The 17,695-nt window shown below is 40.5% G+C and overlaps 1 protein-coding gene across 2 annotated transcripts in view; it reads right to left on the bottom strand.

Moving 5' to 3' along the window:
- CMIP (c-Maf inducing protein) overlaps positions 1–17,695 on the bottom strand; it is a 137,914-nt gene that overhangs the window by 45,336 nt on the left and 74,883 nt on the right. For both annotated transcript variants that reach the window (XM_074913429.1, XM_074913430.1), the window contains exon 3: positions 9,406–9,456. In XM_074913429.1, the coding sequence (XP_074769530.1) occupies positions 9,406–9,456 (51 nt within the window). The remainder of the gene's footprint in view (positions 1–9,405; positions 9,457–17,695) is intronic.

Raw genomic sequence — 17,695 nt, 5'->3', positions numbered from 1 at the left:
CACTACACTCTTCAGATCCCATTTAGGCACGAGAGAGCTGGACATCACCGAGAAAACAGGACGCTGCCTCACCTGCAAGGCTGCAAAATATATGCCAGTAATTTCAGACACGTAAGAACTCTGATCAGAAGAACTTGCCACCTGAGAAACCACCCCAAATCGGGATTAAGCAGCTACTAACACTACACATTGTAGGAACTGCTGACAAAAAATAATATCTGAAAGATAATCCATCCCACTTCTATTTTCTGGGAAATGCCAGTTAGCTTAGGTAGCACCGAGTAGCACACAAAGCAATTATTTCTTCCCAGATATGCAAACAGGATTAAAAAGCCACGTCATCCCTTTTCCTTATTACTCTCCACTGCTAGCAGTGGGCACCCTCAGCTTTTTCTGCCCTCCTCCCCTCTCACCAGTCAGCAAAACCTTCCAAATGGACATTTACCCACCTGTTTCACTTTTTCCTCCTTGGCAAATGTATTATTGTGCTGAGTTTCTAGCACTTCAACACCATAAATGGCTTTGAAATTGGCTTCTCTCTCTTGTGCACCTGCATCATCAATGTCGTCAGCAAGAGAGATGTGCACGGCTCGAGGAACATGTTTGTGTCAGAAAGCTGCTGCAGAGCCTTAGGGAGAGCACAGATACTGGATGCTGATGTGATGCTTGCAAGCATCTTAAAAGGGACTTCAGAAAAGGAGGGTATTTCTGATTTCAGATCACTGGGCTTTGGAGATTTGAATTTTCCAGTTTCTCACAGGGAGATACCACATTTCAGAGCCTCATTTGTATCTGAAACAATCCCATCACTTTGTTCCATGTTTTTATATCACATCTTATTGCACCACATCAGTACAAAACCCCAAACCTCCTGCAACTCCTTAGCCTACCAAAATGCCACTGAATCGCTGCAATTTGTTTTCTTCCTTTCTCCTTTGTACAAATGCTGCGTGACGTGCAAGACTGAATCGTCTCGCAGCGTTCAGTTTTCTGATCCCAAGGCTAGTCTCCTTACAGAAGGTCAGGGATCACTGGGGTGATACCAAAACCGCTGCCTTCACGTTCAGAGATGGGCCGATGCATCTAAGTCACTCACAACAACCCCGTTGTCCTTGATGGATTTTGCCTCTGGTCACACAGCCTAATCTAGTATTCCCATTTTAAATACTACAAGTAAAGAGCCCCAGAAACCAGGCTATGGTAAATAGCTGTGATGCAATGGCTTCTGAATGAACACAGGAGAATGCAGGGCATACATACTTTTACTAGCACTGTTTTCTGATACTTTTTTTTCCTAATTTTGAAACAATCACTATGCTGGGGAAAAAAAGACAAGAGGGTGTGACAGACAAGATGAACATGCGACTTATAGCAAGAGCTAGGGCAGATGACACAGGCTGTGACACTTGCAACATACTGTTTTGGGGGTTTCTGTGGATATTATTAGCAGTTTTACAATCCTCTAATACATTATGCATACTATGATGCACTCACACTAATTATATTGGAAGAAATAAATATGAGGACAAAACTGTGCAAAGAAAGAAAAGAGAAACTTAAAACAACATCTAGATCCCCTTTGCTTCTTCAGGCTCAGCTCTTCTAACACCAAGAGTCCTGTAACATCCATAATGCAGAACTGGGCCCCATGACAGCAGCTTAACAAGGCACTTAGCATGTGTCAACTCCCAGAGCTAGGTTTTCACACCCAATGCATCATGCAAGGAGGATAATTACACTCCTGGGAAAGACTACTAGTCTTGTCCTGTCTTCATAAGAGATCTCCTAAAACCAGATTTTTCTGCAGCTAGGAACCTGAACGAAAGACTAATTTGGTGCAGCTCTATATTATGACAGTTATAGATAAGAAGTTATAATTTGGTGCAACAATGATCACCATGACCTGGAAGTCCTGAATTGCAAAGAATTAGTCATAAGGTCAGCCCTGGAATAATGTGGAGGAGCAATTCACCAGAACGAAAACCGAGGATCCCTCCTGGCCAGCAGCTCAGCATTCCTGAGAAGCAACATACTCCAGCAATTGTATTTACTCCTCTTCAGAGCCAAGACCTAAGTACACAATAACAAGCTGACCTGTTTATTCAGCTGGTTTTGACACCCCTCTATCTTCAGACCTAATATTAGTTTGAATAGGGTAGCATACAAGTCTAGAGGGGAACATTTAGAGCTGGTCCTGACTAGGCTAAAGCAAAACGGAAAATAACTATCTAGTTTCTATTCAAATTTCACCACTATGCCATTAATTGTCTTGAGGTCTGTCTCCTTAGAAAAGCCTGTTTTGGCAATGCAGGAGGCATCTATGGGTATACAAACCAAGTGTGCATATGGCTGGGTGAGGGCAGAGAAGCTCAGAGCAGCAGCTCAGATCCCGGCTGGCATCTCAGCATGTTGTTGAGAGCCTCTTTCGGTTGGACAAAGTGCTGTGCTGACACGGATATGCAGCTCCCAGATTTAAAGTGATTCATGTTAAGCCAATGCAGAGCACAGGCGGTGATCAGCTACCCCTGCTGCAGATGTACCTTATGGGAGGAACATGCTGCAGTGTCCCCCAGAAACAGTGATCCTAATGCAAAGGCAAAGGCAGCGAATGCTTCAAAAAACCACCTAACCACTCCACCTGTTCCAGTTCTTAAAACACCACCAGTGTTTCATAAAAAAAATAAAAAACTTTCTGTCAACATCTTGTCTGCTTTTCATCTATTCATTTCCATGTCCCAAAGTGAGATCAATGCCTTTCTGCTGTGACAGCACAGTTACCTCTAGCAAACTGAGATCTCAGAAACAGAAAACAAGGCCAACATTTTTCAAGTGACTTCTGATAACAGATGGCCTAAGACTGTCAAACTTGCGTGGGAAAATGAGGGAGCCAATGGACTTCATGTGCTCACGAAGATGTCTTAAGCCCCCCCACCCCCCCACCCAAAAAAACCCCAAACACTCCTCTCCAAAAAAAATCAGTAGGGGAGAATATTTAACTATAAAAAATAAACATTATGAAAATAAAAGGCTGTAAGTATGACAAGATTTCTACGATGTTGCTCCTGAATTTCCAGTGAGGTTGTTCAGACTATAGACCAGGTGGTATTAGCAATCACTCCATGAAGAGCAATGGGATGTCACTGGAGAGCCCCATGCAGGCAGAAACAGCTGCATTTCATGCTACCTTTCAAACACAAAAAAAGATTAAATCTTATCAGTAAACATCAACCTAACATGGGGGTGGGGGGGGGGTGGCGGCATCAGGAACTGAAAAATGCCACGGTATATTATCAGTCCCACTATGTTCACCAGAAAGCTCTAACTGGCACCAGCTTCTCTTCTTGGCAAAACAGAATCATTCTTGGACCACTTGGACTCTGCATCTGTTCCTTATTGAGTATAAAGTCCAGTCTGAAACTCTATGAGGATGCTCAGACTCTTGCAGGGGAGAGGCTCTGGCCATCTTAAAACCCTGTTCTTGGTCTCCCACAATTGGTACCCATACATTCCATGGGACGGGTAAAACCACCAGCCAAAAACTCATGGGCTGCCTTTTGTCCATCAAAGAAAAAAACTTGCTCCTCCAAAACTCGTGTGTCATCAAAGCCCACAATGCTTTCAGAGCCCTAAGGCTTTGAAAGGCAAAACTTAATTCCACATCTTAGATTCCCATCAGTATATTATTGACATGTATAGAGACATAAAAGGAAAAAGAAAAAACACAGAGGAAAAAAAAGACATCACTGGCCTAATTGTATGATAATTATTTATTGTTTCACCTCAAAATAACAGAAGATGGGATCTTCTGTGTTCCTCAGGTTTTCAGCTAATGAAAACAAAGAAACAGCCAAGACAATTACAGTTGCATGTGCTGTGTAACCACCAAAGAGAGGGTCTGAAGTCCAGGAGCCACCACTCCAAAAAACCACAGAGCTCTTTTGAGTAATATTTTCACTATGCAGTACAGCACAGGGCTACTGAATTGTCACAGGGTATCAAAGCTTCTTCTCTCAGATCATATATTAGGTTTTTAAATACAAATTACAGACATAGGCCTTTTTATTATAACCATAGCCAATACAATTTTATCCTGATCTCGTATTTTTAAGGCATGATTTACCAAGATTTAAGGCTATACATTTCTTTAATGTCATCATCTAAATTCTATATAAACCTCACTCCTGTATCAGCACTATTTTTAATCATTACCATGGTGACAAAACCGTAAAGGTGTTTTACACAAGGAAGGCTTTACCACACTTTCAAGAACAGTTTCTCTCAACTTAATTTCTCGCAGTTTTAAAGCACAGAAAAATAACTACTTCTGAACTTTCACCGTTAGGTACAGAAACGGCTACTCACCAACAGCTAGTGTATAAAAAATACTTGGTACTAACAGACAAGGAATTCCTAAGATGAACAGAGGAACAACCAGACAGCATACCGTCATTCAGGTCAAGTATGACTTTATATACAGTCAATCCCTTTGCAATTAATAGGGCTGCTTGTGCACAGAAGTATCTATTTCCTGAAGACACAGATACAGCAATCCCTATGAGAGCCAGAGAAATATTAATCCAAAATTAAAGTTTTTGAATGAAAGCCAACATTGCTCGTTTTAGCATGCAATGCAAAATATTTACAAATCCCAAACGACAGCATTGTTCCAGTTTTCCAATTCATGGGAATCAAAACATGGGAGTCCATGTAGAAAATTGATTTTAAAACAGAAGTAATGCAACTGTTGACTGCAAGTCAGCCCCACGCTGGGCTGCACGAGCATGAGCAGACAGCAGACGAGGGAGGTAACCGCTCCTCTCCAGTCAGTGCTTGTGAGACCACACATGAATGCTGTGCCTGGTTTGGGGCTTCACAGCTTGGCTGTACAGGCTCTCAGCAACCTTGTACAACTTCAAAGTATACCCTGCACTGAGTGAGGAAAAGGGCAGCATAGGTGGGAAGAAGACCAGATGATGTTCAAAGGTCCCTTCTAACCTAAACAATTCTACAATTAACACAGTTGCACTGTCCATTTTAACAGGTGGGTAAAACCCCTAACCAAGCAGCACTACTCATTAGAGGACAGCTGAGGACTGGTTAAGAGCATCAATAGGAAAGGCAAGGTATAGGCAAGCCTTTCTAGAAGATCCAGGTCAGAGGCACACAAAAGCTCAGCTTGAGTCATGCTTTACTGCAGACTTAGGTTTGTTCTTTCTGTATTGTGTCAATTCAGGACATTCCCCCAAAGGCCATCAACTGACATGTTTCACTGCTGCACCGTTCAGCTAACTAAAAAACACAAGCAACCCACATCCCACAATGAGGGCGGTGTTCAAAGTTTACTGTTGAGCGTGCTAAAAAACGCAACGTGCCCTGTGTAACCTTTAGGTGTACTTCCCCCCAACAAATGTGAACCTATACCTGTACTCCATATCACAAGAGAAGACCTAAAGACCCCAGAAGAAGACCTCACTTATGTCTTTTTTAATTCAAGTGCAACATGGTACTAAATTAGTCAAGCAGGTCTTTTAATGACTAATACTTTAAGCATGTGGTGTAGTAGGGTTCAATGTTTCCTACAGAGGATAGTACCTCTACGTGCTAGGCACTATACAAATACACAGAAAGTCCTCAGCCCAAAGATGGCAAGATATAAACAAGTAAAGTAGATGGATACTGTCTGGGAAAATGCCAACAGTACATATTTGCTTATTTATTTGTGTGTGTTCCAAAATTACTAGTCACAAGCCAAGCTTAGCTGCATTCATCCCCTACAGAAGTGATTGGTTACCACTGTATCTAGCCTAGATCCAGAAAGGGCAACGAACTGCATGTGTTATTCTCTTTTGCATATTCACAGAAAGTGTTGTTATCTTTATTGATACACCGTTATGACTTATGAGCTTTCAAATACCAAAGATTACATATCATGGTTTCAATTCAACCTCCCTGGTTGAAAGGAACATTTCTTACACAATGGATTAATGATTTGTTTATGTTTGAGGATCTGGGCAGTTGTTAACATGTTCTGTTTATTCTCTGGACAAAGATAGTTTGGCTTAGCTATAACCCGAAGGAAATTGGGATTTCTAAAAGTAGGTTGAAGTGGCCAATAATCCTTCAGGAGTTGTGATACACACTGATACCCAGATTAAATGAGGAATTATGAGTAACCTTTAGTGGGAGGGTTTGAAATGGAAAACCCAAAGAGAAAATGACTACGTAAGGAACAGTCTGTCTCTACATCCATGCCCTCTTCAATGAGCACATTATTTAAGGAGAAAGTCACATCTAAAAAGCTGTGTAAGCATCTTGACACCTAGTTAGTTGGATGACACATAAAACCTCTTGGAGCTCGATCTAAAACATGGATAATTATGTGTTTGGTTTTCTTTTATTTCTGTTTATCTGTAGCATCTCTTTTATTATTCTCTGGGCTGCAGAAAGAAATTATTCTTAATTTTTATTTCCATGTTTGTCTCTAGAACAAAAATTATTTCCAGGGTACTGGCTAGCAAACTGAATTCCCACAGTGTGTTAATCCTTAAAACTGCACCACATAAAAGCTCTCTCACAGACCTCAGCACCTTCACACAAGACCAAAGGATAACCAGTATGTGCTTGAACCTAAATTGCTTCTCCAGACATTTAACAACACAGCTATTCACTGGACCCAGTCATTTTCCAGGTAGCTCAGACTACATGTAGCATCTGACTCCCAAAGCTTGAAGCACGGGAAAAAGCCAGGAGGACACTAACAGAACACAAATCTGCTCCCACAACTGTAATTTAAGTATTGCTGGTTTAAGATCACGGAGGATAGTCCCCAGTGCTGGCAACTCTCGGAATATCAGTTTGCCATATGTAAAATGAGTTCCTCCAGCCTCGGGCAGGGCAGGGGAAGTGAAGGTCTTCTGCTCCACCTACATCTAGTGCCTAGTACAGTGGGGCTCTGGGTTCAGCTGGACTCCGTAAATGCTTCCACCACACCAGTACGAACAATAGCAAGCTCATCTCTGTTGAATGTTTTCCCCTGAGTAACTGCTTCAGCTATCTGCACCAGTTTGCATCTGTGTTCTACATGCCCGCAGAAATGTTTTGACCTATTATTTGTAAGACCACTGGACAAATATATCATTCATCAGCACAACCACCCAATTATAATACAGCTGCAGCGATCTCTCTGCCAGCTGGTGCTTTGTGTAAACGACCCATTCCAGAAGAATAGGCTTCCTGGTTTTTTGTGGGTTCCCTCACTACCTGCTTAATCATCAAACCATACAAATTATGGAGTGAGATGAACCTTGGCACCTGGCTCTTAAAGTCACAGGCTGTGGTGTTAGCAAAGTGATAAACTTTACTAAGGTAGACCACATAGCTGCAACTCCTCCACTCTCCTAGATGCACCACTTGTCTTGCCTCTTAGTGCTGTTGTGGTTTCACTTAAACCTGCCAAATATCAACCAAAATGAAGAACAGAATGTTACCAGGTGCTTTTCCTCTGAACTATTAAGCAACAAAACCTATCAAAACCATCTCCACTTTAGCAAAGAGGAATTTGTTAGTAAAGTACCTGGGCAGTGACTAAACCCTGTCACTATTCTTATGAGAAAATGCTACTTGCTATTCTTGGTAAAGGGAAGGTCTTTGAAATCAAGATAATGTTTCACTTGTTTTTCAGAAACTAACTTAATGGGGGTGGGGAGGGAAGCATGGAAGCAAAAATAAATTCTACTTTGCAACAAGTTAAATTACTCAGACTTTCCCAAAATGAGAGGCTTGGTCAGAAGCATTGGAAAGTTTAAGAAATACTCCTTTAAAAACAACTCCCACAGAGCAAAGCTCCCTCTCTATGACCAAAAGGCATGTGAGCAAGCCAGGTCATTCTGTCTAGCTTTTTTTTTTATATTTTAATTGATGGGGTGGTTGGTGGTGGGGCCAGGTTGCATCTTTACCCCTTCTTACTTTTTCAGAGTTGCACCTCCGACCCCAATTTTCCCCTCACTGCAGGAGTGAAGTGGGCACGTGCCACCAGCACATCAGTATCACAGCCATCTTGGTTGGGGGTGAGGTAGAAAAATAAATTCCATCATCACTTCTCTCCATGCTTTCTCTGGTCATCCTTGCCTGCCAAAGCAGGAGAGAAAGTTAACGGCCACATGGAGATAGTGTCTCTACATGCTTTAAGCTCTTTATTATCCTCAGGAGTCACAAAGAAAGCAAGGCTGGCTAGGCATTGTGTTAATGATACTGTCAAGAGGCCAAAATAAAGTGCCACACCACAGCCCAGCCTTCTGCTATCAGCACTACTGTCCCACGCTCATTTAGGCAGTCAGGGTAACAGGCTGGAGAATATGCCAGTGGTCTGGAAAAGGAGATCTCAACACTTGGCTCTTACTGATAAGAACCTGGATCCGCTCAGAATATGATTCTGCCAGATGCTGATGGCTGTAACAAAGCACACCAACACTGTAGTTTTGCCACACAACTATTTTGCAACTATCAAACACACCTACAACAAAACCAGTTGGGTGGGAGGGACTTCCTTATATTTTCACATGTGGTTGCTGTCAGCAGGCTGAAATCTTGATAAGCTATACAGCCAACCTGGCTGACTTCACTGAAACCCTGTTAAAGGCAAGTCCCGAGCTGAAAAGCTACTGTTTGTGTTTCCTACCGCAAGACAAGAGAAGACAACCATATTCTTCATCTGGCCAAAACTTGTTTCCAGCAGCATCAAAGATCCATACAGATTCCATCCAAAGGTCAACAGCTACAGTTTTCAATGAGGAATGTGCTGCTTTTGAGAGACAATGTTGTCACTGTGATCCACTTCCCCTACTCAGGGCAATCAGTCCATTGTTCTCACTGAAAATGAGAAAGGGCTCGAGACCTCTGAAATGGAAACTGCCTTTAAATCCAAATCATCCTACAGCATAAACACAGACTGATGCATAACAGATTGATGCTACTTAAAATAAGAAACTCTAAAAGACACCCTTTCTCCCTAGTTTCCCAGAAAAAACAAACAAACAAACAAAAAACACCAAAGAAAATAAGTATCCTAAGAGTCCAGAGCATATGATTAGGCTGTAGTCATTCTGTAACATATTACACTTCATAGTACAAAACCAAACCCATCCAGTCTCCATAACATTTAAATGTGAATTTACTGGCTATCTACATTCTGAAGCCAACCACATGTTGATAAAAGCTGGGCTATGTAACGTGCTAATTTGTCCACTTCATTCACAATATGAACAAGTTGAAACTGCATACATGTTCTGATTTAGGGCTTCTGTAAGAAAAATAATATGCATTCAGAGCTCTTACAATGAAGAAATAGGGAATGCTAAGAAGTATTCTCGGAGGCAGACAAGGAAGACAGTGAAGTGCAGAACTTACCTTCCACTGCAAAGAATGGAACCACTGATCCCTCAGGTAACTGTTTGCAGCCTGCAATAAAAGTTACAAACAGAATCATTATTTTCTACCGGTGTTTCAGATCACCCAGCCAAAACTAAGCAAATCACCCATGTGTACCCTAAAACCAGTAAGGCTGCACTCAGGGTATTCTTCTGAACTTTATTTATGACCCTGGCTAACTTCACCTCTAGCCTCATCAGAGTGAGGGAAACTCTTTGCTCAAACTACAACTTTACATTATAACCAGTTTATCTTCAGAAAAAGCAGTAACAGGAAGGCCTTGCTGCGAATATAAAATACTGAACCAAAACTTAATAAAACATTAATCTCCTATGAAACGGTGTCCAACCCCAAGACTGTGAAAAATCCTTCCTGATTTCAATCAGATTTTGGTCTTTAAAGTCGGCGGAACATTTGCCTTTCCTATTAATCATCGGGAGCAGAGTAAGAAGATGGGTTGACATTTAACTAGGAGGGGTGGGGTTTTTTCCATACTCGATAGTTTCCCTTCTTGTCCTGTTCCTCAGCTGGCCCCAAAGCCATTCAAATAACATTTTAGCTCTTTCAGAGATATTAAAACAGAGTGAAAACCATAACACACACAGACGTGCAGATACATGCACAGACTGTGCAGCAATGGCATAAATGTTGCAATAATCACTCCCAGCGATCACCCGTTTTTGTCTGTATTAAGCACAGCTGCCAGAAATTCTCAGTGTGAAGCCAGGTCCATAGCCAATGAAGGAATAGTTCAGCACTCCCAAAGGTCAAAAGGCTCGGTATCAAAAAATATAAAAGCATCTACAGTGACGTAAATATGCATGCCTTAACAAGGTGACATAAGTTTGAAATATTTGAGTGGGTAGAGATGCCCTTTGGTTTTTCCAATTCTATCTCATCGCTGCTAATGGGTAATTTTTACTTACAATTCAAATGCTTTACACAATCAGTGAAAACTACAGGATAGCCTATAAATCTATAGTTTTTATTAAAATAAATAAATACATTTTTTAAAAAAGATCAGGTTCTTCACCAGCTAAAAACCACATACTTCTTTCAAATTAAATCACCATTCAAGAAATGTCACTCCCCAACACCTTTTCAGGTAAGTATTCAAAATCCACATCACAGAATGAATTTCATTTCCTGACACTGGTTCAGTTCACTTATAATGGCAATAATACTAAAAGTAAATACATTGTATAGTTACCAAAATCGTGTTTAATCTCAAGGTCAGATACAAATGTCTTGCTGGCATAAATTTGGACTGACTTCTCTGAATTAAATGGAGTAATGCTCTTTTATATATGCATTACTTATTTTTTATTTAGGTATTGATGAGAATCAGTTGCTCCCCCAGTAGTACTATCTGTAGGCAATAAAGCAGAATAAATCTATCATAATCTTGGCTGAACAGACAAGATCAAAACAAACTTTCCATTTCACGAAGAATGCTGACATATCAGAATATGAATTCACTACAACTGGAAATAAAAAGCATAACTTCCTTTTCTTTTTTCTTCGCATGTAATGAAAAACTAAAAACATTTAAGAGTGCAGATCTTCAGGATATTTGGTTTGCCACTATTTAACAATTTTCTGTTACTTACACAGTACTTTACATATGTGCCTTACAACATCTGATAAGATAGACCTTTTACCTATATGTTACAGAATTGAATTTCAATTCAATATACTTTATACTATATTTTAATATAATAAAAAGGTCAAAAATAATTTGCCATAAAAAGCCTGAAGTACATTTTTAACATATATTTCTTATCTTTGTCCAGACAAAATGCTTTTAAAATCCACTAGATTTCTTTGAAAGATTCCATTTCAAATTGAACCTTTTTTCTTTTTAAAGGAGAAAACTGTTTCATGGAGGGGAAGAAACCCCTTCATTTCAAATGCTAGCATCAAAGCCCTTTAAAGAATAAGTAAAACTCAAAGTTTTTATAGACTTGAGCATGTATACTAAGCAATAGCACCAATAATATTGCAAGTTACACATCCATTACTTCCTTTAAAAATATATATGCAGATTGAGTATATAGCAGCTATGCAAACTAAAGTACTGTTATTAAAATCGATAAAATCCAAAATATTCTAGGGAGATGTAGTACTGCTCTCAGGCAAATGTCAACCTGATTTAGTCCCTGGTCTGACCATTACATGACTTGAACCAAAAATGCACTGAAGTCTAAAGTAAGAACAAATGTTAAAGCCCTAAATGGGAACTGTTGAGAACTGTTAATTATTCTCCTACTTTGGGGATGTCAGTATCTACAGATATTAAGAACACAACAAATAATTAGAAAATACTATGTGTAGATAGACTGTGCAATTGACTGGAGTCTTACATAAACTGGATGACAGAAACAATTAATGAGGACAAGAACATCAGTCAGAGGTAGAGACACAAGTGGACTGCAAATACTGGAACAGAAAATAAAAAATGCTATAAAAGGCAGAACCAGCAAAGGAAAGACTTATCGACACCAGCAATACACAAAAAAAAACATTTAAAAAGTAAAAATAGCAAAGTGACCAGGTTCCAAGTGTGAAACCAACCACTGTCTACACGTAGTGTTGCCTGTTGTAGAGGAGAATGCTCAAGAAAACTTGCATCTGAATCTAGGTTAGGAGTCTTAACCACTCTAAAAGTAGAAACCCTTAGAGCTCAGGCTGTCATTCAAGACCACTTCCAAGGAAAACGAAGACAAAGAAGACAAAGTGAACACAAAAGTGGAAAAACAAACCTTTAGGGAATCCTCAAGCTTCTATTAATGATCAGAACTCAACGGTAAGAGGAACTTGGAAAGTCAACGGTCATTTCACCAGCGCTCTTTCCACGGTGTTCAACACAGATAGACTGAATGCATTTAACCCAACCACCATTATTATCTGGATGGAGCTGTCTGGCACCAGCATTTCCCACTTCTCTCAGGCAGCAGAGACTAATCCTTCCAGCACACCCTTCCGTCTGCCTGACCCCAGCAAGCTGCAAAACCACAGCGATGCGCAGGAAACGCTGGACCTTTTGCAGAGGATAATGAAGAGCTCATTCCTGCACAGAATCCCTTGTTCCTCCCTCCTCTTTTTCAGGCTTACAGGGAGAAAGGGACTACAGGGAATATTCCTTTCTTACCAAAAGAACTGGGAGCTTCACAGCATGCCAGGATGACCGAAGAGCCACCAGGCTCTCGTCATCCCACATCCAGACAGCTGTCCAGCCCATGGCCACCTCCGCACACACTGACTTACTGTGCATAAAATTTCTGAAGTTTGGAGCAATAAGTGCCAAAGAGTAAAGTAGGGAACTACAATTCATTTATAGGGGCTGTACACACATATTTACAGCTTTATCTGATGTGCATTCCTGGAGCCCAGCACTTCTGCACTGAAGTCATCACTTCCCAGGAACTGACACCTACATTTTTTCACTCCAGCTAAGGGCATAACCTACTATATTTATTCAGCTCTAGGGTACAATAAAGAGGAGAAAATAAGACACAGAAGACTTTAAAACAGGATTTCCTTAGGCATTCTGACCACACGGGGTAAGTTTTTCTTACTCTCAGCCTTGCCCACACAGTGGGTCTGGTTCTACACCACTAATCTTACAGCTACCTTTCCAACTTAAAAAAAGAGATTCAACCTGGAAACGTTTTGACTGCTGTTGTTACAGAGTCAATAAGACAGGAATGATGCACAATGGAGATTTTATAACCTAATCTATGTAAAGTTTGGGCCCCCTGTGTGTTTGGTATATTTAGGCCCCAATTCTGCTATGACTTTTGTTCTCAAATGCAATGGCTTTAGCAGGGTGCGGGTGGCACACGGTCCAACTGATTGGAGCTTCTTGCACAATCAAGGCCTCCCATTGTTTTTGCACAACCTCAACATAGTAGAAAACTTAGGAAACAGGAAAATGTGACAGTAAAACTCTGAGAAGGTGCAAGAAGATTCAAACTACTTATAGCTTGTTTATTATAATTCCAATTAGGATGATGAGTATCTATTTTAAGTGTGCCTACTGTAGGTAATACCCTTTTTTAAGATGAGTTGATCCTGAAACTGTGTTCTGAAGGATTCTATATTCTAATTTTTGGGGTGTAAATGTTCAGTCAGGGAGTAAAGGCCACCTGGGATCTGCTGCAGTACCAACTTTACTCATAGGATTAATTTCATCAGCTTCAAAAAGACACTCACTGGAGGAAAATTGAGCAAGAGATTAAATGCCTGCATATACAGAGCTTTGGCCAACATGAGTAAATTTACATCTCTGCTCAAAAAGAGAAGTATTTTTTTCTGCACCCAAACTACTTCATTTCTTAGACAACCGGTAGGAATACACTTTTTCATTAAAAAGCAGCAGACTTTTTAAAAGCAGATTTTCTTTTTGCTCACAAAAATAGGAAACTGAACACTTGTTTCACATGCCAGCATTACATCCCCTGCAGTAATTTCCACCCAGGTGAGGAGGAGACAAAATAGGAAACTGTGTGCTGCTGCGAAACAGAACACCTGAAACTCTGCAAGAAATGAACCACTCCAGAAATTATGGTGAAGACCTTTAGCTAATATAAATACAGCTCCACAGATACCAATATGTCTACAGCAACAAGCATCAGTAGAAAATTTGTCATTTCCATCACACCACACATGTCATCCTACCAAGTTCCTTTAACAGTAAGTTAGCACTATGGCATCCCTTTTTACTGGCATGTGCATTACTCAGAAGAATACAAGAACAGACTTGCCCACGTAGCAAGAAGTTCCCAGATTTTTTTCCTTACAACAGCGTTCTTCACACATACCCTCCTAAGGGGTTTTGCCATCTGAAAAGATGTGGCAATGTGAGATTTGACAATCCAGATTCTGTTTTTAACTCTTCCTGGTTTTGTTCTGTATTTCTCTTTCTCTCCCCTGTTTGCTCTCTGGTCAGCAGGATGGGGTTTTGTTATGCTCTCCTCCAGCTGATACTCATTACTGGGACTCATAAAATACCGTAGGTTTCTCTGCACCAATTTATTATCAGCCACAGGAAGAGCAGAGCAGAGCGGCTCAGGGCTGCAGGAAGTCAAACCCCCCCGGCACACACACTGCTGCCTCATGCAGACTGTACAAAACCTTTACACTGCTGATGCAAATCCCAGCATTGCACCTCCACAGCATGGGCAGGCCTGCAAGTGAAATCTGCCACTCTTCTGGCTTAACTTGAGGCACAGAGTTGCCAGTAATTGCTAGAAATGCTGTTTTCCTCCTGAAAATATTCCCTGTCTCTGCTGGATTCCGGTCCTTGCATGACCTCTCCACACCAGCAACATCAGCTGGACTCACACTTAAAACAAAAGCCAGGTTCTCTGAGGAGACCAAAATAAAACGTTACCAAAAACCCAGTGGAAACATTTACTGTGGGGACTCCCTGGCAAAAACAGCATGCTCAAGCACCAAGCTGAACGTGTGACTGTTGTGCTTGGTCAAGGCTTCCTGTTCTGTTTGTTTTTCCTTCTGACTACACTTAATTGCCAAGAAATGAATAAAACAACACTAGCAAGGTGGAAGTGGCACCTTTAAGGCATTTGGGACCCATCTGAAAGAAAGGACACCACAGAAAAGCAGGCAGTACTGTCATGACTGAAATAACAAAGCCAATTTTTCCTGGGGCTCTTCCTACATCTAGTGTTAAGCAGCTTGTGAAATTATACTCTTAAGTTTTTTTTCAGTCTCTTTCAAAAGGTCATTCCAGTTATTTCACTATCAATAGCAGCATCCTCTTCATAATCATCCACACAATACCATAATCGCACATTGTGCTTTACAAATGAAAAGCAGAAGAGCACAAGTTTAGCCCAGCTGAAGGAGGCCCAGCTATTACTGATACTAAAGAGCTCACACTTCTTCAAAGGCTAAATTTAGCTTCTATTTCCTGGCCTAAAGAGCTTGTGGCTTAAGAGCCAGCTTCAGCAACACCTCCTTTCACACCTGCTATCCCAATTGTAGGAAAGAAAAAAAATAAATCTGTCAGAGTTGATTCCTGCTCCTCAGAAGGACCAGGGACCACATAATTTGGCCAGAGGAAAGAAAACACAAGCCCTCAGCTTGTCTAGAAAACTGACATTCCCCCCATAAGGGACGATGAGAATCCCCAGACACTGGACAGTGAAACACTCCTGTGCTCAGACAGTTGTGCTTATACAACAAACACTGAGTGGGAAGCACATGCACGAAGACGACTTTTCAATACGATCCCAACTCAGATTAAGCTGTTTGCTGCCTGAGAACCAAATCATCCTCTGAAACCCAGGTAGACACATCCTGTTACAGTGATCCAATTTCCTAAGAGGAGCTGCATCACCTCCGGTGTTGCTTGTCAGATCTTCACGTGTTAAAATAGGTTGGGATGGGTCAGTATTGCTATGGGAGGACATCAGGATGATGTAAGGAAAGGTAATGGCACTCTTCCTTCTCTGACTCATTACTGTGCAGTAATAAGCCAGAAATAGACCTTGGTGACAGCAGACAGGGGGGATGAAAACTTGAACATGGACTTGGACTCTCTCGTGGCATCTGTCATATCTAGCACAGACAAAGACATGAAGGATGAACTGACACCACATGCTGACATCCTCCCGCAAGGATTGCTGGAAATTAGTTTCCATCTGAGAGAAATGCCCGTTGTCCAAAATTTGCTTCTGTTTCAAATCAGAAGCAGAAGTTGGAAATTTTAATTTTTCTGCAAAATGAAAAAATCAGGAAAGTCTGTGATTCAGCACTACTAAAAATGCTTCAATAGTACCCTATAGTATTAAAGAATTTACCATACAGCATGTGCAAAAAACATATATCAAAATATAAAATTAAAATTATTCAGAAATGTGAAATAAATCAGCAGTGGGGATCAAAACAGTTCATTTAAACATTTTGTGTATGTATAAACCTCATGTAGATCAAGTCTGGGAAAAAAAAAACAACACACCAAACAACCAAATTTCACCAAAAGTGTACTTCAGAAGAAACAGTACTGGGAACATGTTTTGGACTAGCTTGACTTGTTCCACTATCATACACTTCCTGATACTGGAGTTGGACATTACAGCAGAACATGCTCAGACTAGCAGCGCAGAATGATTTTATAGAAGATTGGACGTCCAATAATTTCCCATAAACGTTTTGAAGTCTCTCGGAAATCTGGAAATAACTGAAGTATGCAAGGGCTAATTTCTCAGTATTGCTGTTTCCCAGCACCTCAGTGAACATGTTTTGGATACTTAAGACTCTTTGTCATATACTAGACAGTTTCTGCTGAACTCTGCTACTTGGCAAGTCCAGCTTTTGCATCTCAATTTCTTAAACAGACTAAACGTAACTTTTAGTACTGTTTGGGATTTGTGAATACACATTACAACTGTATAAGGGAAATCTATTTTTATACTCCCTCCAATCTGACCACATTTGATGAATCAAGACACTACCAAGGATCAAGTCATACTAAAAACATTTTTAAGTTTGTATTTTCAATTATGTTGAAATTCCCATAGTTATAATGTAATCTGATCCAGTCTGCTCAGCCAGGCAGCAATAAACTTAACAGAAGCCCAGCTCACTCCATTTTTTTTTATCAGTTCCTATGAGGTTACATAGAGACACCAATCTTTTCAAAGAAAATACCAAAACATCCATCCTTAAATGTTACTTTCTCACAAATGTAATTATTTACGTGTTTGGTTTGTTGGGGTTTTATTTTCAAGAAACAAATGGCAAGCTGCTCCAGATTGAAGTCTGCATGCCCTAACAATTTCCTTTAAACTCAACAGGGAACTGTGGGTTCAAACTTTATCTTGTTTCCTATTAAGCAGGCCCATAAAGGCAACTACTGTAAATGATAGAATAACGACTTAGAAATTGAATTTGTAAAGGCAGATGTAACTATTCTCACTGTTGAAACAGATGAAAACATAAATGCTAGCACCACTAAGGAAATCTATGGAAAAAAGAGTCAAAATTATCACAAGAAAGAAAGAAAAAAAAAAACAAAATCATTCAACTTGACAAATTAGTTTCTTTCTAATTAATTCAATTAATGGATTAGGCAAGGAAGATTTCATCAATAATGAGGACCCTAATCGAGCTGTTGGGAAACTACGGCTCGTCTTCCTGCCCTTCCCAGTGGCACCCACAGTAGAGGCTTTTCAAACCACAGAATCAGGACTCAGGTGGACTTGTAGCAGCCTGTCTGAAATTCAGACTCCCTACCCTCACC

Source organism: Athene noctua, chromosome 9 (assembly GCF_965140245.1).
Source record: "Athene noctua chromosome 9, bAthNoc1.hap1.1, whole genome shotgun sequence".
NCBI classification, from domain to species: Eukaryota; Metazoa; Chordata; class Aves; order Strigiformes; family Strigidae; genus Athene; species Athene noctua.
The sequence above is the reverse complement of the archived record's forward strand: the minus strand, read 5'-3'. Positions and strand labels throughout refer to the sequence as shown.